At 42.4% G+C, this 25,881-nt stretch overlaps 1 protein-coding gene and 1 long non-coding RNA gene across 6 annotated transcripts in view; one reads left to right on the top strand and one right to left on the bottom strand.

Annotated features, from left to right (window-relative positions):
• LOC114218031 (centriole and centriolar satellite protein OFD1) overlaps positions 1 to 10,329 on the bottom strand; it is a 46,182-nt gene extending 35,853 nt beyond the window's left edge. For 3 of the 4 annotated variants that reach the window (XM_028114968.2, XM_028114966.2, XM_028114970.2), the window contains exons 1-5: positions 10,141 to 10,329; positions 9,865 to 9,963; positions 5,908 to 6,108; positions 3,202 to 3,270; positions 3,088 to 3,115 (exon numbers count right to left, since the gene is read on the bottom strand). In XM_028114968.2, the coding sequence (XP_027970769.2) occupies positions 3,088 to 3,115; positions 3,202 to 3,270; positions 5,908 to 6,108; positions 9,865 to 9,963; positions 10,141 to 10,149 (406 nt within the window). In that variant the 5' untranslated portion in view covers positions 10,150 to 10,329. The remainder of the gene's footprint in view (positions 1 to 3,087; positions 3,116 to 3,201; positions 3,271 to 5,907; positions 6,109 to 9,864; positions 9,964 to 10,140) is intronic. The other variant, XM_028114971.2, reaches the window with a different exon arrangement.
• Positions 10,330 to 10,691: 362 nt separating this feature from the next.
• LOC148162062 (uncharacterized) lies at positions 10,692 to 22,947 on the top strand. Of its 2 annotated transcripts, none has more exons than XR_015767210.1 (3): positions 10,692 to 10,778; positions 16,860 to 20,387; positions 21,664 to 22,947. It is a non-coding gene; the product is annotated as an uncharacterized LOC148162062 (long non-coding RNA). The 2 variants fall into 2 exon arrangements; XR_015767209.1 differs by lacking the exon at positions 21,664 to 22,947 and having other exon boundaries at positions 16,860 to 16,971; positions 19,518 to 19,904.
• Positions 22,948 to 25,881: the final 2,934 nt, after the last annotated feature.

The raw sequence follows: 25,881 nt of genomic DNA, 5'->3' as shown, positions 1-25,881 counted from the left end.
CATTCACCTACTCCAGGACATTTTGGTTGCTCCCAATTTCTGGCAATTATGATAGAGTTGCTATATGTGGATGAAAGTTTTCTAATCAGCTGGGTAAATAGGAGCATCACTGTCAGATGGTATGGTAAGACTATGTTTAGCTTTGTGAGAAGCCAGCCATCTCCCCAAGTGGCTATACCATTTTGCATTCACACTATCAGTGAATGGGAGTTCCTGTTGCTCCACATCCTCACCAACATTTGGGGTTGTAAGTAGTCTGGATTTCTACCATTTTAACAGGGGTATGGGGAGATCTTTGTTGTTTTATTCGCCTTGCCCTAATAACAACTGCCATTGAACATCTTTTTGTAGCTTATTTGCCATCTCTGTATCTTCTTTGGTGACATGTCTGTTCAGATCCTTTACCCATTTTTTAACTGGGTTGTCTCTTTAAGAGTTCTTTGTGTATTTTTGATACAAGTCTTTTAGGAGATGTGCCTTTGCAAATATTTTCTCCCAGTCTGGGGCTCGTCTTTTCATTCTCAATGTCTTTCAGAGCAGATGTTTTTGATTTTAATGAAGTCTAACTGGTCAATTTTTTTCTTTCATATATATGCTTTTAGTGTTTTAGCTCCTCACCAAACCGAAGGTCACATACATGTTTTAATGTTTTCTTACATAAGTTTTATAGTTTCATATTTAAAATTAGATCTACAGTTTATTTTAATTCTTATGTAAGGTATAAGGTCTGTGGCTAGGTTCATTTTTGTGTATGAGTATCCAATTGTTCCAGTACCACATGTGGAAAAGACCATCCTTCCTCCCTTGAACTACCTTCACCCTTTATCAAAAATCAGTTGACTACACAGTTGACCCTTGAACAACAGGGCCTTTATATGGGGGATTTTTTTCAATCCATATAGGGCAGTACTGTTAACGTATTTTCTCTTTGTTTTGATTCTTGACAACACACTCTTCTCTAGCTTACTTTGAGAGTACAGTATATAATACACTTAACACACAAAATATGTGTTGACAGTTTATGTTATCAGTAAGGCTTCCAGTCAGCAGCTGGCTGTTAGTTTTGGGGCAGTCAACAACTCTATGTGGACTGGGACTGTGCGGCGGCCCCGGTGGGGAGGGTCGGAGCCCCTAGCCCCCGTGGTGTCCAAGGGCCAACTGTATTTGTGTAGACTGATTTCTGGGCTTGCTGTTCTATCCCACTGGTATATGTAGCTATTCTTTTACCCATCACAGGTAAGGGTTTTAAGCTCCAGAAAACAAAGAGCCAATGTCCAAACTTTCTGCCCTCATCCAAATGCTCTGCACAGCTTTTTTTTCTCGGCATTATCATCTCTGAAAAGTTAGGGGCGGAAAGGATGGGTAAGTGTAATCTAGGAGAAAAGTACTATGGCCATTCAACAACCCAGAACCCTCAAATACAGAAAGAGTAAGGTAAAACTATAGGTCTCTGTTAGGGCATAAACGGGCACAAAATATCTTCCTACATGTTTTCTGATGTTCTCAATTGGAAGACACGAATTTTTTCAAATTATTTCATTTTAACAATAGCTGTTTTAGTGTCAGCCAAGAGTTCTACCCAAATTTTGTCATGAGGATGCCTGACATGCCTGCTATGCATAGTTTTTCTGAATTTCAGAACTTACACTAGGATGCTGGGTGAAGCTGGTAAGAGCTGTTAACCACATGTCTTTCTGAACCAGAAGCATTTAAACAGTGTGTAAAGGTGAAAAACTATTTTTAAAGATAATGTGAAATACCTCTAATAAGTGGATTATTTCTTAATGTCCCTTTAGGCCCCAAGTTTCCTTCTGAAAGAATAGTTAGGCTACAGATATCCACTATATACCTTAGATCTGTGCCCTGTCCAATGTCATAACCACTATTCACGTATGGCTATTTAAATTTAAGAGTCAGTTCAGTCACACTAGCCACATTTCAAATGTTTAATAGCCACACACGGCTAGTAGATACCATACCCGATAGCACAGACACAGACATCCCCATCGTTACGGGAAATTTACAGTAGACAGTACCGTCTTGGAATACTGAATATAGGATCACTTACCATACTGAAGTTCAGTATGGATGACCCACTTTACAGGCACTCCAGAATGTCTTGTGATCTGATTTACTCATCCTCTGCTAATATTACTCCCAAGAAACTAGGCAATTAAGTCACAGACTAATGGTTGGCAGAAACTAAGTACTCAAATGTCTGCTGAATGCTAAGTTCTAAATGAATGCCCTACTGGGGATGGCAGCAATACTGGCAACAACAAAATCCAGGAGCACACCAACACAAAAGGGCCACTACATAATGTTACGGATGACTTAAAACAGACCCAAAGAATGTGCATTACAGGCAAGTTACCAGCTGAAGTTCATGCTACAAGGTCCATCGTCAAGTCTAGCCCATGGTCTGGCATGTTATGGACTCTATGAAGGTTATTATCAAAGCCAAGACGAAAGCAATTTATCAGGCTCATATAAACACTTAATAAAAAAATACATATGCAGCACTTATTACTGACCAGATACTTCAATTTTTTAAGCAAATATTAATGATCTATAAACTGTACTTGAGGGGGAGAGCTAGGCTACAAAGAAACCTAGCCTTAAAATTGTTAGTTTGTGTGTGCGGAAATGGTCTCAACAGTGGGAACAAAATGTAGCTTTCACATCATTTCTAGGGTTCTATCAACTTCTGTCTATAGCTTTTTGAGTATCTAAGAGCAATTAAGAAAGACTGAAATTTGGGGAAGTGATCTACATTTGTCAAAATGGATGCATTATTCCGTTTATTCAAAGGTAAGGTATTGGGGCGCCTGGCTGGCTCAGTCAGTGGAGCATGTGACTCCTAGATCTCAGGATCACGACTTCAAGCTCCACGTTGGGTGTAGAGATTACTTAAGTAAAAGCTTCTTAAAAAATTAGATAAAAAGGTAAGGTACTGTCACAGCATGGAAACTCAAATTCATATTAAATTCCCTACTCATACCCCTCAGTATTATTACTTTCATAGTTTTACAGGAAAAAGTACATGACAAAAATGTTGCTATTTTCTACAAAGATGAAGGCTCCTACCTTTGTTTTCTTTATCAAATCCTGAAATCTGTTAAAAGAAAATATTTATCTTTATTCAACTGTTCAGTTACAATTAACAGACCAAAGCAGGTTATAAAAACTAAACAATCCTACCAGTGATTTGTAGAGACTGGATTCAGGGTTGATTTTAATGAGTTGTAATAGATCTTGCATAGTAAATACCTTAAGGAAAAGAAAAGTTAAAAAAAAAAATGAGACATATTTTTTACATCAATGTTTAAAGCTAAAGGACATTTCTGAAGACTAAGAGTCACGCTTCAGATTAAATTACAAACTATTATAACCATGCTAATATAAAATTGAAGCACTTTCTTATACTATTGATAACAAACATATTAAAGTCACAAGGATAAAGTATTTTTCTTGATCACATAATTAACCTCCAAATATTTCACAATGAAGATAATTGGTCTAATAGGTCTAAATGGTTAATGCCTTATAGATTACAAACACTCAAATAGCTGATGAACCAGTGAAGACATGTCTGAATTCCAGAGTCTTTCAACTGCAATAGTTTTTAAAGTACTATTGCTTCAAAATATAAATGAACTGAAGGTTTACTGCCTTTACCACAACGAATAACTAAATCATACCTAAAATAGTCTTAAACATTTTCGGTGGCCTTTTTTTTTTTTTTTAAGATTTTATCTATTTATTAGAGAGAGCAAGCAGGGAAAGGGGCAGAGGGAGAAGCAGACTCCCACTGAGCAGGGAGCCCGAGTGGGGTGAGGGGGAATCCCGGGACTCCAGAATCATGAGCTGAGCCGAAGGCAGATGCCTAACCAACTGAGCCACCCAGGCGCCCCGTGGGCGGCTATTCTTATTTCTACGACAATATTTGTCATTTACTAGACCTACCCTGAGAACGTGGATAGGCTTTCAAGTGGTTTTCCTTTATAGAAAATATTCTGTACAGCACTTTAGAGTAGAAACCTTTAAGTATGTGAACTGTATTAACTACTGCTTCAACCACTATGTTATTGACTGTTACTCATCCAAAAAGTTACATTATGAAACATGATTGGAAACTTCAGGGTATCTGGCTGGCTCAGTCGGTAGAACACGTGACTCTTGATCTTGAGGTCATGAGTTCAAGCCCACGTTGGGCTTAGAGCTTACTTTAAACAAACAAACAACAGCAGCAAAATTTAAAGAGTGACGGACCAAACAAGAACTCCTAATGTTGATAAATAAAATTTGGTTGTTAATAAATACAGCATATTTGAATTTTTCAAATACTAACATTGTTCTTATTTTCTTAAAACATCCGAGTATGAAACTTTTAGTCAATTATAGACAAGATAAAGAATAAAAATAGAGAGGGGCGCCTGGGTGGCTCAGTTGGTTAAACAACTGCCTTCGGCTCAGGTCATGATCTCAGGGTCCTGGGATCGAGCCCTGCATGGGGCTCCCTGCTCAGCGGGAAGCCTGCTTCTCCCTTTCCCACTCCCCCTGTTGTGTTCCCTCTCTCACTGCCTCTCTCTGTCAAATAAATAAATAAAATCTTTAAAAAAAAAAAAAAAAGAATAAAAATAGAGAGACAACACCAAGAGTTAAACTATGGACTTTAGGGGCACCTGGGTGGCTCAGGTGGTTAAGCAACTGCCTTCAGCTCAGGTCATGGTCCTGGGGGCCTGGGATCGAGCCCCATTTCGGGCTCTCTGCTGAGCAGGGAGTCTGCTTCTCCCCCTGCCCCTTTCCCTGTTCCTGCTCTCTCTCGCTCTCAAATAAATCTTTTAAAAAATAAATAAAAATAAACCACGGACTTCAGGTGATAAGATGGGACAATGTAGATTCTATGGCAAAAATGTATATAATAGGGGCACCTGGGTGGCTCAGTCAGTTAAGTGTCTGACTCTTGATTTTGGCTCCCAGGGCCGTGATATCGAGTCCTACTGTGGGCTCCACAATGGGCACGGAGCCTGCTAAAGATTCTCTCTTTTCCTCTTTCTGCCCCTCCCCGCCTCCCTCTTTCAAAAAAAAAAAAAAAAAAAAGTCACGTACGTAACAAAAAATGTTGCTAGGAGGGGAGGCTGTGCATGTGTGAGAGCAGGGAGCATATGGGATATCCTCCTTTCTGCTCAATTTTGATCTGAACCTCAACTGCTCTAAAAAATTAAGTCTATTAAAAAAAATAGGCAAAGTCTGCTGTATCAGTCTTTAAAATAATCAAGTGTGACTAGATTTCTCCAACATTACTGTTAAACATAAATTAGAAAATTGGTAAAAACAGGTGTTTTAGTATTTGAGAATGTCATAGACTTTTAAAAACTATTGTATCCCTCACTTCTCTTGTGTAATCCTAAAGAATAGAAATCTCTGAAGAGACTTTAACATGGTAAGAACATATTTTAGAGATCTAGATTTACCGCCCTGCACTGATATTTACAAATCATGTGACCTTGAGCAAAGTACTTCACCTCTCCAGAGACTGGTTCCTCATCATCTGCAGTGTGCCTAATACAGTGACAATCTTACAATAGACATTCAACATAAAAGGCAACTGTGAGTCTTAGCAGACTACACAGAATGGGAGGATAATTCTAGCTCCAAAACAGTGATTCTACACATCACAATTTTACCAAAAACTAATCGAGAGTCCAAGGAATTGATAACAATAAACAATCAACTTCAGTACTTCCCCTTCGTTACGTGATAGAACATATGATGTGAATTCAAAGATGAATGAGAAACGGACCTCGCTAGCCAAGGAATACTCCACTATTATGCAGCACTTACTGTTATCTCAGAAAAAAGCTATTAATAGAAAATTCAAAAAGAGAAAAGGAAAGACTTTACCTTTTCTTTGGCCAAACCACTTTCTGGAAAGAAAACAGAGAGTGAATACTCGTAGCCACATCTTTGTAAGTGATCTGCCACTAGAGAGTTAGAAGCGCCTATTAAGAGGGCACTCCCTTCCACTGAAATGGACCGGGGCTGCAGTTCTCCACTCAACACAGGGTGCATCAATTCGTGAATCAGCTGGTTTCGGAGCTGTGTCTAGCTCAAAAACACAAACAAAAATAACCAAGAAAGAAAAAAATTTTCAGCAGGATTGTTTCACTGGAGATATACAGATTTGTCACATGAATTAGCATCCTTATTTCCAGAATGGTTCTGGATCCGTGACCAAAAGTTAGGAACCATTCCCTAGATAACCCTGTGACACAAGTAGCCTACTGAGTTTTGGAAAAAGAAACTCGTTTTCACCAACTTCCAAGTTAACTTGTGGATAGCCAGAATGCATGTATACTTTAACTTCACTTCCCCAGGAGCCCTTCAGCAGCTTTTCACCAGGGTATCGAGTGCAGGAGACAATTCTGCCCCCTGCTCACCTCTCTGTGGACTATTGAAGGATATGAAAATATTGGACATACTGATCAAAACAAAATTGGGTTCCCAAAAGGGAAATCACATATGCAAGAGAGAAATCGGTAAACCCAAAAACATATTAAGATGTACTTTTGCATACAGTATTTACATCTCAAGACATTGAAGTATAATAATTTTCTCACATTTTATAAGTGAGAAATTACAGTTCAAAGTGGGTCATTTTCTCAAGGTTACAACACTAGCATTATTCATCTGGGTTTTAACAAAATTCCCTAAATTACTCAGACTACCGGGTATTTGTTCTAGTCTATTTTGCATATCATCTGGAAACATACAACTGGGCTGAGCTTAAGACTGCACTGCCTAGATTCATGGGGTTCAGCAGTAAATGATATCTAATGAATTCATACTAACAGAATACAAGCAAGAGAAACGAATGGAGTTCTTGTTATACTTCTTTCTTCTATCCTTTAGCTCAAGAGTAGAACAGTATATAATTACCAGTATAGACCAGGCCTTAGTATACGTCTAAAGTCCCAAGTTAAAAAAAAAAAAAAGACATTTACAAACAGAATATGCATGTCCTGCCTCATCTAGTACAGTTCAGTAACTGAAATAAAACAAGAGATATGACAGCATTCTCCACCAGTAAAATTTAGAGGTGATTTAATTAAATTTGTAACTACTAAAGAATATATTTAAATCCAGCTTAATAAAATGCCTTAGGGTGTCTTGCAAACAAATACTGAAACAGGATAAGATTTAGAGGAGTGACAGAAGCAGGAAGGAAAATAAAGGTAGAAAAAAAAGCAAAGGACCTTACAGATGAATCCCCAGCTCGACAAACACAAAAAGCAAGCCATCCAGCACTTGCTGGAAGGAATGCCACAACTGGCTGGGGGCTCTGCAGCAGCCAATGTAAAAAAATAAGGGAAATCCATTCAGAATTAATGTTCCTAAAACAGAAATAAGTACAATTATTGTGGGTGGGGAGGGGAACTGGGAGAGAAGAGACTTGTGCATCCAAAGCACAACTCTCTCAGACATTAAGAGTAGACTCAAAATAAGGAAAAAGACTTGATAAACTCCATTTAATAGATACTGGACTTTGTACTGCACCAGAAATTCTTTTCAAACACCCAAACAGAATGTTAATTAGGCCATTAAAAAAGTCAATGAATTTTAAAAATTAAAACTCATTCAGGCCATCGTCACCGAACTGAGAAAACAAAAATTAGCTCCAACTTAGTAAGTAAAAATCTGTCTTGCCACTGGTAAGGCTGGAATAACAGAATTGAAGAGCCAGCCGCAAAAGGAAACAATATTTCTCCAGAAGATACACATTTGTAAAGTGAACAAAACTAGCAAAATCCTGATACCACACCCAAACAAGGGCAGCTTAAGAAGGATAAGGATACATCAGTATCATTTGTGACTACAAATGAAACACTCTCAAATCTAATTCAGAAGACAGTAAAAGAAAATACGCCATGGCCAGGAATCCAAGGACCATTCCACATTAGAAAGCATATTAATGCATTATACACTACAATTAATTCCAAGCGAGTTAAAGAGTTAACTGTAAAAAAATAAGGCCTTTTTAAAACATAAAAAGTGAATACTTGTTCTCTTAAAGAACTGAGAATAATTAGCAAAAAACCACCAAGAGATTTGACCCTATTAAAAATGTACAGCAGTATTTTTAGAACCAAATTAAAACTGAACACCAAGATAAAGTATGGCTGCAAAATTGGAAAAGAAATTAAGTTTCTATTAAAAGAAATCTTATACATTAATAAAACACTGCTGGGTGGGAGGGGGAAATGGGCAAAGAACATAAACTGCCAATCCACAGAAAACATACAAATGGCCAGAAAATATGTACAACCCCATTAATAATCAAAGGAATAGTAAAGGGTTTTCCCATGTTTTAAAAAATGTCATGATAATATCAGTGGAGAGATAAGTATTATCAAATTGCTGGTGGAATACACACTATTACAATCTTGCTAGAACAAGACCCATATACTGAGAGCCTTGAAGCTTAGGCCTTGGGTGGCTCAGTCAGTTAAGCATGTGACTTCAGCCTGGGTCGGGATCTCAGGTTCCTGGGATGGAGCCCAATAGGGCTCCAAGCTCAGCGGGGAGAGTGCTTCTCCCACCCCCTCTGCCCCTCCCCCTGCTCGTGCTCTCTCTAATAAAATCTTTAAGGAATAAAAGCTCAGGCTTTTGGTTCAGTAATGTCACTTAACCCATCCCAGGCAAAAAGTGAGAGATGCAATTGAAGGAACGTGTAGACCTGGGTATAATCTGAATCTTCAACAGGGGACTGCTACATAAAATTACCCATACATTCAAAGACAAGCCCAGTGCCATTGAAAATGAGGATTTCAAGGAACTTTAAAGGACACAGGAAAATGCTGACCACATAATCTCAGATTAAAAAGGAGGGGTGTCTGGCTGGCTCAGTCAGTGGAGTGTGGGACTCCAGGTCTCCAGGTTGTGGGTTCAAGCCCTGCATTGGGTATGGAGATTAGTTTAAAAAAAAAAAAATACACTTATGTCAATTAGTGGCTGTATTAGCGATGTTTCTCCATGTTTTTCTAGATTTTTCAGATTAATCTCAAGGTTTAAGTTACCAAAACAATGGGAGAGGGAGGAAAATTTTTTAAGAAGCTCGCTTTTCCTTGTTTTTTAAGGGGGGGAGGGGCAGAGGGAGAAGGAAAGACAGAATCTTAAGTAGACCCCACCCCCAGCTGGTCAAGGGCTGAGTCCGCAACCCTGATCATGACCTGAGCTGAAACCAGTAATTGCAGGCTCAAGGGACTGAGCCACCCAGGTGCCCCCTTAATTTAACATTTTAAATATAAAATAGACTTTTGAAATGTATACAGTAATGAAAACATGTGAGCTAATCCTACTCCTTCATATAATATGTACTAATATTTGCTGCCCAAATATTTATACATTTCAATACGTTTTAAGGAAGAAATTTCGCATTCCCCAAATTATTCTATGGTAAGTAGTACACCTAATGTTTTCTATATGGTGTCAATTCCTTTCATTCCAAAAGCACGTACTATTACGAAACCACTTACTAATTCAGGACTTGCAAGCCAGATTTATAAACCAAGTCCAACTTTATTAGAATGTGTTCACTTTATAGAGCTACCCACCACTACCTTAGTATCAGTCCAATAAACCTATTATTTGAATATGCTCTTTTAAGACCAAACTCCAAACCATTTAAGTCTTCCGTATTCCATTACAAAGAGTTACACAGGAACATAAAAATGTAACTTACCAACACAATCTACGTCATACTGTTTTTTAAAAGCCAAGACCTGGGTGTATTTAAATATGGACTGCCCGTTACAGGTTAACTTGTAAAAGTTATGTAAAAGATATGGCTAAAACGGATACCTTGAGCGTGTCCAGTATACCCCGATCCTTAAACGTCTGGTATAGCTTTTTTCGCAGTTCATCTTGACTCAACACGTCAGATTTGGGGGGCATAGTGGACTGGAAGAAAAAATGGTTACGGGTTACCCGGCGGGCACATGGACCATGAATTTCTGAAAACAGACCAGTGGCCTCCAGGGAAACCCGAAGAGGCTGGGCAGGGTTAAAGAAACTATAACGAAAACAAACAAGAGGTTACGTTTCCACGGGTCCCTGAGGAGGGGCCAGTGTATCTACCTGAGCCATCGGCTGTCAGCTTCCCCTGCCGCCGACTTCGCCCAGCCGGTCCTGCCTTGGCCCGAGTTAACACCCAGCCCGAGCTACAGGCTCAGGACAAAGGGGAATCCCGGCCTTCAGAGCCCCGTCTCTGCCTGGGGGCCAGTCGGGAAGAACAAGAGAGCTGAACACTGCTTCTCAACTAGGAACTCTAGCAGACTCGCATTGCCTTTCTCAACGGTTCTGATGGGTAGGCGGGGTCGTGGTCCACACGCGACTTTCCCACGCGGCTGGAGGGCGGGGACCGGTAGTGAGGCAACACGAGAAAACGAGGTACGACCGGGAATTCGCCGGGCTGAGCGTCGATCCCGCCCTTCCCCGCCCTTCCCCGCCCTTCCCCGCCCTTCCCCGCCCTTCCCCGCCCTTCCCCGCCCTTCCCCGCCCTTCCCCGCCCGCCAAACCTAACCGCCCTGCTCGGGAGTACCAGGGCGCACGCGCTTGGCTGCGCAGTCCTCTGGCCGGAAGCTCCTCCCAGCTCTCGCGTGATCTCAACGGCGGATTCTCGCGAGGATTGCTCGGGGAGTTCTGACAGAGGCTGCCAAGCGCGGGTCTGCGGGGGGAAGTGACTGGCTGTTCCCACTGTCGGCCGCTCCCTGCAGGTAGGAGATGGAGTGAGTAGGGGGGCGGGAACTCCAGGGGACGTTCCGGGCCCCGCGTGACGCGGGTTTTGGCCCAGTCTCTCCAGCCGGCCCGGGGGCAGCCGGATCGGACCTGGCCAGTCCCTGTTCGGCTGATCTCATCCCAGGCCACTCGGCCAGTGCCCATCGCGTTTCATCCTGCAGACGTCGGCCAGCTCAGGACCTTTGCTTCATTTTGCCTTTCATAGGCCATTCGGGTAACTCGGGGTTTTTTTAAAGGGCCGTGCTGTTGTCATTTGGAGCTGGGTAATTCTTCGTGGGCCCTGTCCTGTGAGGGGAGGGGATTAGTCCTCTCACAGGCAGCCTGATAGTTTGTAACAAAGTGCTTGGTAACATTGTCTCGAATAAGTCTCCATGTAACCTCAAAGGAGCAGCCCTAAGCTTGTCCTCTGGGCGGCTTGGAATAAGTCTGTCTAGCCCAGAGTTAAATATTTGGGACCCACGTAGGTACTGCCCTTCGATCACAGCCATCTTTCCTGCTACAGATCTTTCTTGTCTCAGCCTTTATCAGCACCAGGTCCTGGCAGTCACTACCGCTGTTTAGAACTGGCTCACCAGCGATAACCCATTTGCCATCCCTAGTCAAATCCCTTTTCCATTAGACAGCATACATTATATTTGAAGGTAAGATCCTGCTGTATCTCACTCCCCACCCCCAGAAAGGTCTTCCCCAGTTTAAACATCCTCCGTTCCTTCAGTAGCTCTTCTTTCCAGAGCATTCCTTACACACACACAGTTCCGAGTTATTGATCCTTTTAAAATGAGATTCCCAGAAGTATGTTCCCTGGAGATGTAATTAGTTAAAAGGACATGGTCTTAATGCAGCCTAAAATTGGCATTAGCTTTTTGGATTACTGTATCAGACTACTGCCCCTAATTGAGCTTGTTGCAATAAATGTAAACTTTTGGGTCCTTGTAGATGAACTGCTCTTAACCTAGGTTTCTCTCCTATTGTACAGTTGTTTATTTGGTTTTTAAGTACGGGATTTTTTTTTTTTTTTTTTTTTTTTTGCACTCTCTTAAATTCTGTCATTTCACTTCAATTCTCTTGACCTGTAGGGGGTTTTTGAATCCTTAGTGTTGCCTTCCAGTTTATTCGCTGCCTGAGCATGTTATCCTTGAATGTGATAAATTGTCCCGCTCCTAAGCATTCAAAATGTTGAGCTGGACTAGGTTAAGGTCACGCTCAGCGGTTCCCTAAAGACCCTATGCTGTCAACTGACTTGTACAACTTTAAGTTCTTGGGGCATTGACATTCAAGTCAGGTAGGCGTGGTCCCTCACTCAACAAAACGAGTGTTTTAGTCTATTCCAAAAGTACCCAGTTACAGAAGATAAGCCTTTGTTTCTGAAAATATTAACACTTACCTATCTCAGATGGTTTGACTCTTTTGTTCCTGAGATTTCCCATGTCACTGATTAGTATACAATCACATTTGTTAATTGAAGATATAAATTTGCTAAGACTTGAAGGCCTGTATTTATTGAGATGTCTTTTTTTTTAATATACCTGTCTTGAGGTTCACAGCCCACCTAATTTTGTCACACTTCCTATTAGAAAAATCATGCTCTCTGAGAAAACTGAAGTTCAGCAGGTCTGCATCCTCTTATGTACCAGGTGACCTTTCTCCCCTTTTTCTTGGATTGTAGTCTAAGAAGGCTTTTAACTTAATTTCACACATTTCCATTCATTTTGTGCTTTTGCCCTTCTCATGCCAGCCTCACAGAGATGTGGTCTCATTTTTGTGTTCATTACTAGTTAGTGCCCTCTTTCAGTTCAAGGTAGTCCAGAGCTCCTCTATCACCCGTTGATTTCTTTAGTGGTCGCTCGCCTTCTCTCTCAAGCAGCTCTAATCACCTAGCCATCAGGGACAGCAGCTGTTTTCATCCCAGGTGAGAGTCCTGGCTCCCCTCCCTTCAGTCAACAATTCCAGTCTCTTCTTGTGGAGTTTCTTCATAAGCACCTAAACTCCACCTTCTCACAAAGGTGCTGTTAATTGTTTGCTCACAGACTTCATCAGTCAGGCCTCAGAGACCGTGAGGGCCTCAGCACTAGAACCTTCAGAAGGTTCTTTTCTGTGTTGAGGCTAATCCCAGCATGCCTCTCATTCCTGTGTTCCAGCTGCACCCGACCCTGTCCCAGCTATTGCCCCCCGCCCCCCCCCCCCCCCCCCGCAGTTCCATTCCCCAAGCGTGGAGCACTTATTCTGTACTGGGCCTTAGGAGGCATGCTGGGAAAGAAAAACGATTACCCGCAGGCAGCGTCCCCCTTCCCCTCCTTCCGGCCTTCTACAGTGCTCTGAAACTTGTCCCGTGCTAAGTGCACTCCCCTTGTCCTCAGTCTGCCTCCAGAACGCACCTACCTTCTGTGAGCACTCTGAGTGTTTCCTTTTTTCTCACTCCTGCAGCTTTTTCAGCTCTGACGTGTGTGTTGTCTGCTGCTCTAACAAAGTTGAGGGGCTTAAACAACACAAACGTATTACCTTACACGTCTGTGGCATAGACACTGTCACGGGTCTCACTGGGCCGGAATCCAGGTACCAGGAGGGCTGTGTTCCCTTCTGGAGGTTGTAAGGAAGAATCAGTTTCTTTGTACTTTCCAGCTTCTAGAGGCCGCTCGGCTTCTGGTCCTTTCTTCCCTTTCCAACACTGGCCGTGCGGCATCTCCGTGACGCCCCCACCCCCTTCTGTCGCACTTCCTTCTGACCTTTAGCGCCTCTCTCTTCCACTTTTAAAGACCTTTGTAATTATATTGGGCCCACCTGGCTAGTCCAGGCTCCTCTCCCTGTCGTAAGGTCAGCTGGTGAGAAACCTCAGTTCCATCTGCAGCTTTAATTCCCCTCAGCCAGGAAATTAACATTCACAGGTTTTCAAGATCAGGACGTGGACAGGGCGGGGCGTGCAATTCTGGCTACCACCACATGTTCAAAATTGACGTGTTCATTTCATCCCTCTTTTTCCCCTTATTTCCTTTCTTGGTGAATAGACTCATCTTGATATTCTGCTTGATCACCTCAGTCAGGCATTTGGAAGCATCCTTGATTCTTCCCTCTTTCTCAGCTCCCCAGTTTAATCCATTGCCAAGTTCCGTGTAGCCATCTCCTCCACACCTGGAGACCTAGTCTTCTTAGGAGATGCTTGAAGGACCCCTATTTTAGGTAATGGGGAAATTGAGCAGACACACACACGCTCAAGGTCACACAAACACCACGGTTGCTTCATTTGCATCACAGACCGGAGTACTAAGTAACACTGGCTTTGTGGATACAGGGAAGGTAGAAGAGGTTGCAGGACTTAAAAAGTTTCAAATCATTGTTACAGAGCCAATACAGTAGCCACTGTCCAATACAGTACTCTCCAATACAGTAGCCACTAAGCACATCTGACTATTTAAATTTAACGAAAATAAAGTTAAAAATTCAGTTCTGCGGGCACAATAGCCACCAGTGGCTACTACATTGGACAGTGCAGATATAGAACGTTTCCCTCCTCACAGAATGTTGAGTGTATCAGACAGCACAGAATTTTTTTTTTTTAAAGATTTTATTTATTTGACAGGGAGAGACACAGTGAGAGCGGGAACACAAACAGGGGCAGTGGGGGAGGGAGAAGCAGGCTTCCCGCGAAGCAGGGAGCCCGATATGGGCCTCGATCCCAGGACTCTGGGATCATGACCTGAGCCGAAGGCAGATGCTTAATGCCCCCCCCCTTTTTTGAAAGATTTTATTTATTCATTTGACAGAGACACAGCGAGAGAGGAAACACAAGCAGGGGCGTGGGAGAGGGAGAAGCAGGCTTCCCGCTGAGCAGGGAGCCCGATGCAGGGCTCGATCCCAGCACCCTGGGATCATGACCCGAGCGGAAGGCAGACGCTTAACCGACTGAGCCACCCAGGTGCCCCCAGACAGCACAGAATTCTAAAGTGTGTCTCATCTTTGCCTACCACCTTGGCATAATAAACCTCAAATATTAAATGATTGTAGACATTCCCTTCCTGAGACCATGTGGTTGTATTCTCCCAAGATTTCCATTTCTTCCACTTCACCTTCCAGTTTTGCCTGTAGAATCGAATAGTAGAATTACTCCTTCAGCTGCTGTGAAATCAAATTACTGGCAGTTCAAGTTCTGTCCAGCTGTAGCGTCTATGACCTAACCTTTATGTGGTGTTTCCTTGGTTCCCTTTCTGTTTATCCTCACCCTGTACTGACACTATGCAGGCACCGGAACGAGGGTTATCTTCCTTAGATGGGTATTGTTTTCTGCTGCTTCTTAAATGTTTTGTGCTGAAGAAGTTAAACCCTTCCCTTGGCAAACTCCAGCTACAAACTCCTATTCCAATTAATGACGTCATTGTCGACTTTGTTCAAATTTAAAGTTCCCATCCCTCTGCCCCTTGAAAATTTCTTTCAATCTTGAGAATTGTTGCTAATTCTCCTTGTTTTGCAGAGCTTTCATAACATTCCTGCCTGCCTTGTTATCCAGTTTTACTATTTGGGCCTTTTCCCCCATCTTTCCCCTAAGACTTTCCTGTAAAGGATCAGATGGTCTCTGTCGCAGCTGCTCAACTCTGTCATTTTGGTGTCGGGCAAAGGCAGCCTTCAGCAACAATACAAGGATGGACAAGGCCAGATCTGGCCTGCAGGCTGCAGTGTGCCAACACCTGCCCCGAAGAACATTTTAAATTCTATTTACCTCATCATGCCAGAAGAACGTCCTATTTGCCTTTTTTCCAGTCATGGGCCTCCCAGTTCCAGAGTTCAAAATGCCAGCAGTGCCTTGATTTCCTTAACAACGAAGGTTGTATTCATTAGGAAACAATTTCGGATTTTCTGATGTTCAGTGTGATTCAGCAGAAGTCCCAGTGAGGCTTGATGAGCCCTGGGCTCTGACACACCTCACTACACCTTCCCTGAGATGGTATAGTCTCAGTGAACCAGGAGGCTGCCCCATGTGGAGGCCTTAAGAGTCAGCACATCTCCGTGTGCGTATGCTCCTCCGTGTTGTTCGAGAGAACGTGTGCTGAGCACCTCCTCTGAGCCAGGTACTGTGCCTGGTGCTTCCCATGCATTAGGTTGTATAATCCTCAAGGTCCCCATAAGGGATCTGTGATGGCTACCTCGATTTCACCGAGGAGGAAACTGACATTGGGAGTTTAAGGACGGTGCCTGTGATCAGGTTACTAGTAAGTGGCGGGGCTAGACCTGAGCCTAGCTTTGTCTGATTCCAAAGACCCTGTGCTAAAAGTACATACATACATACATAAATCCTTCCACCCATCTGTGCTAAAAGCCACAGAACCCCTGATCCCCTGCCCCAAGCCCTCCCACCCCAACACTTTCATTTCCTTAGCAAACCTATGAACACCAGTTCTAAGACTTCTTAACGCCTCAAATGTCTTTCTTTTTGGATTATGATTTCTTCCATCTTTTCTAGAATACAAAATTGTGTCTTCCTTATTTTTTAAGATTTTACTGTTTTAAGTAATCTCTATATCCAACATGGGGCTTGAACTCACAATCCCAACATCAAGAGTCACACACGCCACCGACTGAGCCAGCCAGGAGCCCCATGTCTTCCTTATGAATGTTGTTTGAGGAGGCATGTCATAGGCTCTTGCGTTTGCAGAGACTGAGATTTATAGCATACATTGTTCCGGTAGGAAGAAGACAAAATCAGCACCTTTATTAATTTTTCCCAGTGTTAGTGCTAATAATGCTAACTGGCCCAGTCCAAGTTTGGCCCAGCTTACTCTGAATGTTCCAAATTTTCAGGTCATGAGAATGTTGTTTTAATGATTTTGTATTAGAGGTCTTCCAGTTTCCCTATGAAAATAAAGTACTGGATTCCACAGGACATATCACAGACATAATCTGTATAGTCCCAAAGCCGTTTGTCTATGGCAGTGTACTGGAAAACATGACAAGCTTAATGGTCTCCTTCTGCAATGTCAGGTTTAAGTAAAAAAATGAATTCTAGACTTCTTGTTAACCATTTCTCATTTTCAGTATGGTGTGCTAAAAATATGTTATTTTCATTTAATTAGGAGCTATATATTGAAGACAATGTCTGGAAGCTTCTACTTTGTAATTGTGGGCCACCATGATAATCCAGTTTTTGAAATGGAATTTTTGCCAGCTGGGAAAGCAGAATCCAAAGTGCGTATGGAACCTTAAAAAATTCTGTAAGAATTGTTATGCTGTTGTAATGATAATGGTGTGGCATGATTTTACAGCTGGAAGAGATCTGGACAGATGAGGTAACTGGAATCCACTGCAATTAAACGAGGCTTGCTCTGCAGTCCCACAGGTTGATAGAAGCCAGCCAGGGAACATCCTCTGAGTTGTTGACTCATCCTTTGATTCAGCTCACACTTGGCACATACTAGCAGGATGCTCTGGGTCTCTTCTCTGATACGTAGTTCACTGTGTCACCCATTCTGAAAAGCTGCTCCCTGAGCACATAGAAACATAGTCTACCTGTTGTGGGACCGGAAGAACAGTTGTTACTGGCTGGAGATGCCATGAGAGCCCATTCTGTCCAAGGGAATTACATTTTTCATCAGGCCATACATAGTAGGGCCATTTACACCTGGGAGGGTTAAAAGAGACCCTTGCTTCCGTGTCCCACTGCCCCTGAGACTGTAGCAGTTTTCAGTGACCTTCTGCACCACCTACCAGCTGGGCGTTGCCCTCATGCTGTTCTCCCCAGTGACACCACCCAACTTCCTTGTTGCCAGTAATGGTTCCAGAAAAACAAGCTTGGTTCAAGAACATACCACTCAGAGTAAACATATAGTCTTGAGATGAGAATACCTGGGGCCCTTCCATCTTTCTGTACTGGTTCATGTTGCTAATAAAAAGTTATGCTGTGTTTCTCCTAACTCCAAAATAAGCTTTAATGTCCCTTAAGAATTGATTTTTGAAATTAATTGTAGCGCATAATGTCCAGTGTGTGATGCTTTTCAACTATTTAAATCTTGCCACGAAAATAAGATAGAAATGTGGTTAAGGTATTATCTATCAGGTGGTGGTTACTACATTATTTTCCCACATTCCTATGAGCCCGCTGCTCATTAAAACTTTGTACCGAGCCATCTCTGTAGCAGTGGTTGCTTTGTGGTACAGGGCTACTTACATAGTTCCTGTGGACTTGTGGTAGGCAAAGCTGTGCACATAAAAACACTTTGTGGCGTGACTTGACCTTAGTTCTTTCTGCTGCTACCACTCACCTTAAAGCATTTCTACATTTTTCTTCTAATCTCATGATTGATCATCCATGTGAAGTGATGGAAAACACTGCTGTAAGCCAGACACAAAACACATCGATTTCTCTAGGGATTAAATTAGCTTCGTCATGATGATGTGAGTGGAGTAAACATGCTTGAGCTGTGCAAGGCCACTGGCAGCCTTCCTCCAGCCCTGTCACAGGAATAGCCTCCGCAGCAAGGAGGTCATATTAAGTTGCCTTTCCCAGGGCTGTCATAACAGAGCACCACAAACCAGGTGGCTTAGAGTAAAAGCAGCGCATTGTCTCACCGGCCTGGAGGCCAGAAGTCCAAGAACATGTCAGCAGGGCCAGGCCCCCTGTGAAGGTGCTAGGGGAAAATCTGTTCCAGGTCTCTCTCCTAGCTTCTGGTAGTTCCCTGGCTTGTGGCAGCAGAACTCCAGTCTTCATGTGGCATTTTCGCCATGTGTGTGTCTGTCTCTAAATTCCCCTCTTTTATACATACACCAGTGATACTGGATTAGGGGCCATCCTCCTCTAGCGTGCTAACGACAGCTGCAACGACCCTCTTTCCAAAGAAGGCCACATTTGGAGGTCCTGGGCAGGGTCGGGGGTGGTTAGGACCTCAACACCAAGAATTCAGTTGAACCTGTAACAGAAGTGTTCTTTGAAAAGTTTATTTTGAAATAAAGAATTCTACAGGAGGAAGACTGTTCCAGGTTATGAATTCCCTCTGCACGTTATGGTGGGACAGTCCCACCTCCGGTTAAGCCCACGAAACAGACACTCAGCTCTGACAGGACTGTCTCCTGCTGCTGAGACAGGTGACTACTCACAGCTGGGGCTGAGTATGGCCTGCCACTCCCAGGTCCCCCTGTCACGTAAACTCCATTCACCTGAAAGAGGCCTACGCCAGGCCAGAGTGAGTGCCAGAAGAGTGCCACCTTCTCAGCTGTCTCCACTGCTCACCAAGTGTCACTGTGCCCCACGGCCTTCCCTGCCCTTTTCCCCTGCTGACCCTGAGACCCATGCCAACGTCACTTCTGTGTCGCTCTCCAGCCTACCTGAAGTGCTGTCCATTAGCCATAACCACTTACGTATTTTTTCATGTCCTCCTCTAAAAAGATATGAGTGTCTTTAAAGCAGAATCTTTTTCTACCTACTGTTCTTTCTTCACACGCTTAAATGGTTGGTAAATTCCTTCTTGCAAAATTAAATAATCTATATAGTTTCTTGAACACATTTCACTTAATTGGTTGCTTCTATTTGTTGAGTTTTAGATAGCAAATTGAAAAGAATATGATGTGAAAACACTTAAGATCTTTCCTAAGTCCCATCACAGTAATAAATGAAGTAAAAGCAGAAGATGCCCCCGCAACCCCCAAGAAGACTACATACAGAATTTCCAGAATGAAATGTTGGTGTTCTTGATGCTGTCCGGAAATGTTAATCTGGTGCTACTCACATTGTCATCTAGGATGATCATCGTCGTCTGAACCAGTTCATAGCTCATGCCGCTCTTGACCTCGTAGATGAGAACATGTGGCTGTCCAACAACATGTACTTGAAAACTGTGGACAAGTTCAATGAGTGGTTTGTTTCAGCATTTGTTACTGCAGGTCATATCCTTATCTTTTAAATAAAGATCTCTAACTAAAAGTTGGGGTAACAGACTAGAACAACATGGGACATACATGCCAGACTGAGTCTGTGGACTTCAATGTGTCAGGTAAAAACTGCCATTTACGAGGCTACTTTTATTTTTTTTTAGGGGAAGAATTTTTGTTTATCTTGCTTAACAGATAATTTTGTTTAACAGATACTTTTAGAACCAAGTCTCAAATAAAACTAAGTTTAATCTGAACCATTAGATTGATTTTACTTTATTTTGTAGTAACTCTCTAACTTTAGAATGATTATGTCATCTTTAAGATAAAAGTTACCTAACTTCAAACCCAGTTTATGTATGCAGCTTTTCCATCACAAAATATAATGCATGTGACTCATTTGAAGGATATCGTATCACCTACTTTTCATTTTTGATTTCTATTAAGATTATACCTTAATTCTTTCACATATGAGATTTATTATGCTTCATGACATAAGCCTGGGTGGCTCAGTTGGTTAAGCGACTGCCTTCGGCTCAGGTCATGATCCTGGAGTCCCGGGATCGAGTCCCACATCGGGCTCCCTGCTCAGCAGGGAGTCTGCTTCTCCCTCTGACCCTCTTCCCTCTCGTGCTATCTCTCATTCTCTCTCTCTCAAATAAATAAAATCTTAAAAAAAAATAAGGCAAGAAGATGGAATAAAGAACTTCTTTACTGATGTCTATGATTTATACATAAAGGTATGGTATGTTCCATAACTTTTTAAATCTGACTGTAAAAAGGGATTCCGACTTTGACAGGAAATTGGCCTGTTGCAGTAACTCCCTTGTACTGCAGTTTTCATCTTAGACCAGGCCCTCCCCAGTCAGACCGATCCCTGGAAACTCCCTCATCAGGCAAGTCTTCACTGCCAGGCTCATATGTATTTAGGACAGAACTCATGGTAGTTGTTTTTAAACTGGTTTCAGTTTCCCCCTTTTGGCGCACATATCGTTGATTTTATTAGGGAACCCTAAAAAGAGAAGGAAGCAGGCTACATAAGGGAAATTGCTGCATAATTTTAATCTAAAATATGCTCCATCTACTTTACCAGCTACAGTGCAATGATTATAGATCATAAATTGTCAGGAAGTTTACCAAATGGTCCCTCAAGGAGAATGGTGCCACTCACATTTAGAAAAAATAAACTAGACATAGGATGTCTGTGGTTAAACTGCAGTGCTAACAGTTTAAATTTAGATATTTAGAAAAAATAAACTAGACATAGGATGTCTGTGGTTAAACTGCAGTGCTAACAGTATGTTCTTAATTAATTTTAAATGTTCTGTATTTAGACAAGATTTTTTGTCCATATCAGCACGGTTCATATTCCTAGTCAGAATTAGCAAATAAAAATGTTATGTCTTTTTAAGATAGACAACATCAAGTAAATTAAGGTTTAAAAACTGGTTAACTCCTTTTTCTTATTAGTGATTCAGTCTGACAGTTTTCTCACATATGTTATGATACACTCATTATACTATTTAAGAACGTGATCACTCAGCCTGTGTTAAAGGACAGTATTAAAAACCTGATTGTCAAAAAAATTACGTAAGGGTCATTTAATATAGCAGCAACGGGGTATAACTTTCTTTTAACTACAAGCATATGGTGGATTTTCAGTTTTAGCCAAAGGGCCTTACAGATAAGTCCATCATTTATAATTAATGTGAGTAGATTAGTATTTCACATAAAGGGTGAATCCTGAAAGTTCATTTAGCTTACATAAGCAACACTTATCATACCACCATTAGTTTTGCCACAGGTAGTTCTCAAAACTAAAACACTAAGACAAAAATCTCAAGGGGTCATTACTATTTAACAGTGGAACATTTTTGTTGAAACTTAAAAATGGTCTTCAGACTTTTTTAGATGTCTTTGATGATTTTAGAACTTTAAAATAATTTCCTTCTAGAGATCTATGATTTGTCAGTCTTTGTACTTTGACAAGCTTACTAATACCTTCTTCTTTCCTAGTTTGCAATGAATCCATTTTATGAACCCAATTCTCCTATTCGATCAAGCGCATTTGACAGAAAAGTTCAGTTTCTTGGGAAGAGACACCTTTTAAGTTGAATGTGGAAAAATTTGGAAATAAACAATGTCACTACAATGGGGTATTCTCAGGAATGTGTATGTTGTAAGTAACTTGACTAAACAGCCTGGAAAAGTTTTACTTGTAGTCTAAATTCATCTAAACCTAGTGAAATTCCTTACTATTTCAAAACAGTATATTGAGTTTCTAATGATTATCAACAGATCAATATTTGCTTGTGAACAGTGTTATTTATAAACTCTCTATAACCTTGGAAATATCTTTCTTCTAAAAATTAAGAATGAGCTTTTGACTTTACTCATTCAGATAGCTTCATCTTGGGGTGCCTGGATGGCTCAGTTGGTTAAGCAACTGCCTTCGGCTCAGGTCATGATCCTGGAGTCCCGGGATCGAGTCCCGCATCGGGCTCCCTGCTCAGCGGGGAGTCTGCTTCTCCCTCTGACCCTCCCCCCTCTCATGTGCTCTCTCTCTCACTCTCTCAAATAAATAAATCTTTAAAAAAAATAAAATATTAAAAAAAACGATAGCTTGATTTTGTTGTCACAATTCAGAACCAAATGTCATTGTCAAGATTTTGGTAGACAGATTGAAAACTGGAAGTTTCTGCAGTATGGACTGAAGTCGATAGCATGTACATGGGCTTCTGCACATCTAGAGATATTGTTATAAAACCATATAGGCAGTATACACAGCACTCCCCAAGAAGCCGGAGCAAACAGCGTTTGCAGTGCCAAATGCCACAGGCCTGCCTGTCAAAGTGATGCCGCTATAAATCCAGAATCCTGGATCCATGTTTGTAAAATGGGAGGCTGGGACCAAAGTGACAGGTTATGTTCTTATATTGCCTTTCCCTCCGACAGTAAACTAAAGTAAGTGAACCTGCTGGTAGTTATACCAGTAAAAAGTTGTAATTCTGGAATTGTAAACAAAAGTTTAGATTACATTAGCATTTGCATTCTTCACTTTTTTAGGCTGTACACCAAGGGGATGGGGAGTGGTCTATAACAAGTGGGATCTTACTGTAAACTAATAAATATCCGTTTAAAAACAAGTACTATAACCAGATATTTTCTGTGCTAATTGTGAGCATTTAATTTTGTTCTGTCCTGAATAACTTGAGCAAGTAGTTCTAAGTTTGGTCTCATACCCTTGTGTGAAGTTGCTACCATAATTTTTTAACCCCATCTATTTATTGGATTTCTTAAATAAAGATGTTTGTCCAAGACTGTGGAAGTTTAATCGAATTTTTGAAGTGTTGTGCTCACGCTGCTACCGCTACTGTCTCAGTCCTATTTCCCCTGTAGAGAGTCTACAAACTATTATCTTAACCCATTTTCTAGAACTCAGATCACCTCAAGCTAGGTGCCAGAGCTTTGGGAGCAGAGAGACAGTCTGCTAGACGTCTGGGAGTGGCTTTAGCCATGCTCACTGGAGAGACGCTGGTGTGCACTTGCAGTAGACCGTCTGCTTTGCCCACAGGAAACACATGGTGCACAAAGGTGTGACGCGGGCCGCCAGGGGCAGCAGGCTGTCTGCAGCAGGACGTGGGAGAGTGCCTTGCAAACCATGATCCTTTCCTCCAGGCTTGTGAGGGTGAGACGGCAAGTGACACAGGCCCTATGTGTGTTACTGTAGTTCAGGACAAACTGTGTGTGTGACTGCGTCTCTGAAGGAGCCTGAAGCAAGTCCACTGACAAGCGTGGGGGTGGATGGGACATCAGCCATGAGCTGCACTGCAAGAGCATGTGGGCCACGAAGGTATGGAGAAGAGCAGCACCAGGCATGTGGCTAGGACAACCAGAGCTGGTGTAAAGGGAAAAACCAGGGGCTGGCAGTTAAGCAAGCTCAAGAGCCAGCAAATCTTAGATCTGGTAGTAGGTGATGTCATACAAGGTTCAGGAACACAATAGCAACAGGATGACATCATTAGCACCCTGGGCTGAGGCCCCACTGAGTGTACGTGTGTCAGCGCTAGGTCAGTGCTACTCTACGTTAGCATACCCAAAGGGACCCAAAGAAAATGCACAGTTCTGATACTGTCCTCTTTCGTTCCCCAGATGCTTCACTGGTGCCCACGTTTCCCATGTATGTAGAGAGAGAGTGGATTTCTGCTCTTGCCCGTGTTCTTTCACTTTTCAGTCATGTCAGCCCTTTCCGGTTGCCAGTCCACAGTGGTGGCTTCTCAGAATCCACGGACAGTACGCAGGTCCACTTTTCTACTCCACTGCCCCACAAGCCACTGGTGTCCACGGTGTCATGATACTCAAGTGAAAGCTTACACACGTTTTTACAGGAATGTAAAACTCAAGGTTTTCTCTTAAGGGACATCTAGGATGTTTTCACTTCAACTAGGGAATGTTTCACAAGGTGACAAAGACATTACCCCACTGACGGAATTGTACTTTTCCATCTTCCACACTGCACACTATTTGCTACATGGGCTGCAAACGTACATCTGTCCACTCTCCAAGTTCAGTCGTTTGCCTTGTTCTTACCACTGAGCTGTCTCGACGACCCTGCGCGAGTAGACCCCAGAAGCTCACGTTGTCAGAGCTGGCCCGACGCCCTGTGGCGAGCACCAGCACTGGAACCCTGGGGCCTCTCCTCCCCAGACTGGGGGGCATGCACACCGTTCCTCCCTTCTGCCAGCTTCCTGGGGGCTCCGCAGCTACTTCCTTCCACCAACCCCGGCCACCTCGGGCGCCAACTGCTTTCTTCCGCAACTCTTGTTTTTTCAAGATTTCTCATCTTTGTTTAGGTAACACCAGCCAATCAAAAGGCCTTTTACTCCCTAAAAACAAGTGTCAGACCTGCAGCTACCTTTTGCTGCTTGTTGAAGAGCTTTTCCCATCGGTTTGTTGTAGTCTCTTTGGAGGCCGGAGCTACTGCCAGGTTTTGTTCCTCCTTAGTGGTCACATTTCAGTACTGTGTTTGGTCAGCTAGCCCCTGTTCACTGGATCCCTTTGAGTCGACGGTGTTAAACTGGATTACTCTCCTTTCCCACCAGCCTGTCTTTACACACATGAAGATCTGTTCCCTTGACCATTTTTTGCTTCCCAGCTCTAGACCTCTTGAATATTTAGCTGAAAAAAAGGTTACTGAAAAGCTACTTATAAGTCTTTTTAAAAACCAGCAAAGTATTAGTTAAATCTATACAGGAATCAAAATTACACATTAGGTAAATACCTACACACATACATATGTATTATGGGCTGAATTGTGTCCCCCCCAAAATCCATTATGTTGCAGCCCTAGCCCCCAGTCCCTCAGAATGTGACTGTATTTGGAGACAGGGCCTTTAAAGAGGTGATTAAGTCAAAACGAGCCCACTAGGGTGGGCCCTAATCCAATCTGACTGGTGTCCTTATGAGAGGAAGAAATTTGGACGCAGAGACATGGTGGCATGGTGGGGGGGGGGGGGTGCTGCACACAGGAAAGGTCATCTGCAAGTCAGAGAGAGACCTTAGGAGAAACTAAACCTACCGACACCTTGATCTTGGACATACAGCCCCAGAACTGTGAGAAAAATTCCCACTGTTTAAGCCACCCAGTCTGCATTTTGTTGTGGCAGCCCTAGCAAACTAATATGCTTCCCTTACATACTAAGTATCTAGCTTGATACCCAAGAAACTGACACATGCTGCCTCCACGGACAGGAACTGGGTGGCAAGGGTATAGATATCCGTCTCTTAAGTCTTATCATTTTGAAACGTGACTCATCTATTTAAAAAAATGAACAAAAAATTTACTCCTAATACCCACTGTTCAACAAGGTGTGGGAAACTGGCCCTTTCAGATATTGCTGCTCAATGTGTCACTGGATAAGCACACACAGCATATGAACTTTACCCGCGAAAGACTACAATTCGCTTTATCAAATCTCCTTGAGAGCAAATCACTAAACAGTGTTCAATGACAAAGAAGGCATTACACATGTGACCAAAGATGTCGTTTACCCTCACACAAAGTACAATCCTTAGTATTTCCTCCAAGAGTGATAAAGTTGGCTTCTGTTTTGCGGGTGGGGGCACACAAGTGAGTGATTACTAGTGAGAGCAATTCTGATACAGAGAATGAAAATGTGAACACTTAAATAATTTTAAAGAGAATGAAGAAGTAATCAAATAACTGCAATGCAA

This window comes from Eumetopias jubatus, unplaced genomic scaffold (assembly GCF_037043125.1).
Source record: "Eumetopias jubatus isolate StellerSeaLion01/CBP00866 unplaced genomic scaffold, mEumJub1_p1.0 scaffold_23, whole genome shotgun sequence".
Taxonomy (NCBI): domain Eukaryota; kingdom Metazoa; phylum Chordata; class Mammalia; order Carnivora; family Otariidae; genus Eumetopias; species Eumetopias jubatus.
The sequence above is the reverse complement of the archived record's forward strand: the minus strand, read 5'-3'. Positions and strand labels throughout refer to the sequence as shown.